We start from the raw sequence: 4,507 nt of genomic DNA on the forward strand, positions 1-4,507 counted from the left end.
TAGTATCTAGTATAATAGTATATGCTGTGTGCCATTGTGGCATTACACCCACATATGATGGCCTGCATCGCGTCGAGATGATAATTTTACACGATTTGTAAAAAAGCATGTTTGCACAATTTTTTATATGTTGTATATCGAATTGAATTTATTTTACTTAAAACCGTACACATGATAAATATTTATAAATATAATATACACATAATATAAATATATACATATTATTTAGGTAAAATATAGGTACACGGTATATTTATAGGACACGACCGCAATGCGACAAAGTCACATTACAAAATATACACGTACATATATCGTATTATTGTATTTGTATGTATAAGTATAATATTGTATTGTTGTATATATATATATATATATGTATATAAAAAAAATACTTAAAGTACAACAGTTTGCTGTGCGTACGCGTATATTATAATATAGTATAGTGCGGTGGCGGCGGCGGCGGCGTCGTTTAAAACCCGGCCAACACCACCGTCGCCGCGCACGAGACGACGACGAAAAATAGTAATATAAAAAACTCCCATGTTCAACGTACATTTTATAATATATTATATTATATTAAATCTATAATTATTTTAACATACTATGGTCAAGCAGCGAAGACGGTCGTATGTCGCTCGACGTACCTATAATATAATGTATATACTGGCACGCAGCGAGCGTCCAATATACACACAATAGTATAGCTTACTACGTTTACAAATATGGGTACATATAATTCACAATATTCACATATGTTATACTTTCATGCGTATAAAATATATAAATATAAAATATATTATATGCATATACATACGGGTGGGGGGGAACGCAACTACTTACACAACAATTTTTGCATCGCATCGCATAACTATTTTGTATAAATTATATTTTATATATATTATAGATAAACATAAAAGGTCGTTTTGTAAATTTTTAAACGCGTACACACTAACATAAAATATATACTGTACACACACACGTATAATAATAATAATAATAATAATAATAATAATAATAATAATAATAATAATAATATAATAATAATAATAATAATAATAATAAATCTAAAAACGAAACATATGACGGTATCAAACACATATGAGTATAATATAATAGTTTATAGGTAGAAGGTACTCGAGAGATTACTAGAAAAAATAAAATAAAAATTACGCATTCGTTGCATACCGCGGTCACGCATGCGCGCGCGACAAACACTTAGAAATTATCGAAGAAAAATTTAACGCAAAACGTGGCTGCAATATAATTACTATTGCTGATGCCGCTGTTGTTGCTGCAGGCCCACCGGTGACCACACTGCCTTCAAACAAGTGGCGGATATTGGTGCTGGTGGTGCTGCTGGAGCTGCTGATGGTGATGGTGATGTCACAACGGCGACGACGATCCGGCCGCGGCGGCAGCGCCAGACACGGACGACGCTGACGATTGCGGTCCACCGGAGGCTGCTGCGGCGGCAGCAGCTGCTGCAGCAGCCGCGGCCGCGTGATATAACGACGCCTGCTGGTGGTGAGGATGTGGGTGCCCGTGGTGATGTGGATGATGTGGGTGCGCGTGTGGGTGGTAGTAATCGTTATACCCGGCCGTGGTACCGTACTGCGAAGCCGCTGCCATTTCGTACATTTTCTCGGCGGCGGAGGCGGCCGTTGCGGACGATGCAGTGGCTGCGGCCACGGATGCGGCTGACGACGGTTTGTCGGACGCTGACGCAGCAGCAGCAGCTGAGGCCGTTGGCGGTGGCGGCAACAATCGCGTAATTGAAAATGGATGGTTGGATGCGGCAAATTCGGCAGCAGCTGCGGCCGCGGCAGCCGCTGCTGCTGAAGACTTGAGGTGCTGTTGCAGTTGCAGTTGCTGATGGTGGCTATGGTGTTGCTGCTGCTGCTGCTGGTGCTGCTGTTGTTGTTGGTGATTGTGATGTGCTGCGGCCGCAGCCGCGGCGTAAATGTCCACCGGGCTATGCTGCTGCTGGTGGTGATGCTGCTGCTGGTGGTGATGCTGCTGCTGCTGGTGTTGTTGTTGCTGGTGTTGGTGGTGTTGCAGCAATGACCCAACCAACATGGACGATGACGAGTCGTCGTCACCACCACCGTGTTGTTGTAAGTGATGGTGCATATGGTGCACATGATCGTGATCGCTGTCATGGTGATTACCGTTGTTGTGGCTATTTTGGTGATCGTGCGTATGGTGGTGGTGCAGAAGTAAATGGTGTTTGCCGTGTTGCTGCTGCTGTTGGTGTTGTTGGTGTTGATGGTGCATGCCACCACCGAATCCCAAGTCTGCCGCAGCGGATGATGACATGAGCACGCCACCACCGGCACCTAGTTTTTGATTATGGTGATGCTGCAGTTGAAGCAGGTGGTGGTGGTGGTCAGCAGCAGCGGCGAGTACGGAGGAGGACGACGCCGATGACGGCGGTACCGATGACGACGGCTTCTTGTCCAGCACCATGTCTAAATGGTGCTGCTGATGGTGATGGCCACCACTTAATTGATGTTGACCGCTGAGCTGGTGTTGACTGCCACCGCCACCACCGCTGTGTAGCATGGGCGACGAACTTTTTGAGTGATTGTGGCCGCCGTGGTGCTGATGGTGATGACCACCGTCGCCATGCTGCCGGATCGACGAAGCGTCTTTTTTGTCGTCTTTGAAACGCTTTTGCCGGCGTAGGTAGCAACCATTCTCGAACATGTTGCCAGAGTCCGGGTGCAAAGTCCAAAACGAACCCTTACCTGGTTTGTCGGGTGTCCGAGGCACTTTAACAAAACAGTCGTTGAACGACAGCGAGTGCCTGATGGAGTTCTGCCACCGCTGTTGATTTTGCCGGTAGAAAGGAAACAGATCCATGATAAACTGGTAAATTTCCGAAAGTGTGAGCATTTTTACCGGCGAGTTTTGTATGGCCATCGTAATGAGCGAAATGTACGAGTACGGAGGTTTAGCGTGCGTGTAGTTCCGGCGGTACGTCTTGTCGGCCCGAACCCGTTGTAGCGCCGCGGCGTTTGCGGCGCCGGTCGGGTCACCGCCAGCACCAGCGGCTGCGGCCGCGGCAGCAACAGCGGCGGCCGAAGCGTTCAAACCGTACATTGCCGCGGCGGCCGTTGCGGCGGAATTCATGCCACCGTACAGTTGCTGTTGCATGTTAGCTGCGGCTGAGGCACTGCTACCGAACACAAGCTGCTGTTGCTGCTGCTGTTGCTGTTGCTGCTGCTGTTGTTGCTGTTGCTGTTGCTGTTGGTGGTGTGATTGCGGAGGCGGCGAACACAACGATGGAGTCGACGACGGTCCGCCACCACCGCCGGCGCCGGTGGTCGACGAATTCCCGCCGTACATAGCCGCCGCGTTGACAGCAGCGGCAGCAGCAGCTGCGGCCGCTGCCGCGGCGGTCGCCGTATCGGAGTACAAAAGTTTTTGCGACGATAGCATTGTCATAGTTGGCGTTTTTACTTTTACCTATTTATTGGTATAATAATAATTTTTTATATTGTACCTATGATGTGACGACGGTTGCGGGTGGGTGCGGACGGCGTTACTTCACGAGTGTACACGACGTTGTCACTCGCGCTGCAAACACGTAAAATATCATAGACTACGGCGGATGAGCAGCGACCGCGGCGGCGGTGACGACGGCGAAAACGGTGACGGCGGCACTAGCGAATGCGGCGATGACGGTAACGACGGACAATCGTACATAATATTCGTCCACAGCGACTGTACGGCATATATTATAAAATATGAGTATATAAATATTTTGTAACACTTCCCGTCGCGCTGGGGTCCGTGCCTCTGATCCCACGGTGGTTTCCTGGCTGCGGCGGCGGCTCTGCTGTCACTTGGAACCGTGCGTATGTGTACCGATGTCCCGTGCACGATCGCGTTCGCGGAAACGGTGCGGTATACTCTCGGCGTGCGCTCACAAACACTGCAAAGATGTACCGGCGGCGATGAACTCGCGCGCGTCTTTGACTATCGCGGACACGGTAACGACCAACGGACCGTTATTTATAATATATATATATGATTCACGGATAATATATCATATGCCTACGCGATGCACCGCACAAAATAACGACATGATATTATTATTATGTGTTTGTGTGCGTGCGTGTTTGTTATTTGCTCGCAGGTATATAATGTATTATATGTGTACGCGCGGCATATATCGTTCGTTCGGGCAAGGCTGATCGCGGCAAACTGCTGCCGTCGTTAAACCGACCGAGCGAGAGTGTGGTGCCCCGCCGGCCCCGGTCACGGTCCCGGTCGACGGTCACACACACACACACACACACACACACACACACACACACACCTAACGCACACACCCACCAAACACGTATACTTGTATACGTCGGTGGTGGGGGCCGGAAGGAGGTGGGGCCGGCCGCCGAACAAATGTATAGTAATACGTGCCGGCGAGTGCGTGCGTGTGATCGTGCGCGCGCGGCGTTTACGGTGGTACAGCGCGGAGCGCCGGAGACGCGGTGCGGCGGTT

General features: G+C 49.0%; 1 protein-coding gene across 1 annotated transcript; it reads right to left on the minus strand.

Annotated features, from left to right (window-relative positions):
• Positions 1 to 1,017: 1,017 nt before the first annotated feature.
• Positions 1,018 to 4,295, minus strand: LOC100569272 (fork head domain-containing protein crocodile-like). Its single transcript, XM_003245344.4, has one exon. The coding sequence runs from the start codon at positions 3,445 to 3,447 to the stop codon at positions 1,384 to 1,386; it is 2,064 nt and encodes a 687-aa protein (XP_003245392.1). The 5' UTR covers positions 3,448 to 4,295; the 3' UTR covers positions 1,018 to 1,383.
• Between the last annotated feature and the right edge of the window lie 212 nt (positions 4,296 to 4,507).

Source organism: Acyrthosiphon pisum, chromosome X, assembly GCF_005508785.2.
Source record: "Acyrthosiphon pisum isolate AL4f chromosome X, pea_aphid_22Mar2018_4r6ur, whole genome shotgun sequence".
NCBI lineage: Eukaryota > Metazoa > Arthropoda > Insecta > Hemiptera > Aphididae > Acyrthosiphon > Acyrthosiphon pisum.

What these genes read in the sequence shown, in the direction of transcription:
- LOC100569272 (XM_003245344.4), bottom strand. Translation starts at nt 3,447, where the DNA reads ATGACAATGCTATCGTCGCAAAAACTTTTGTACTCCGATACGGCGACC.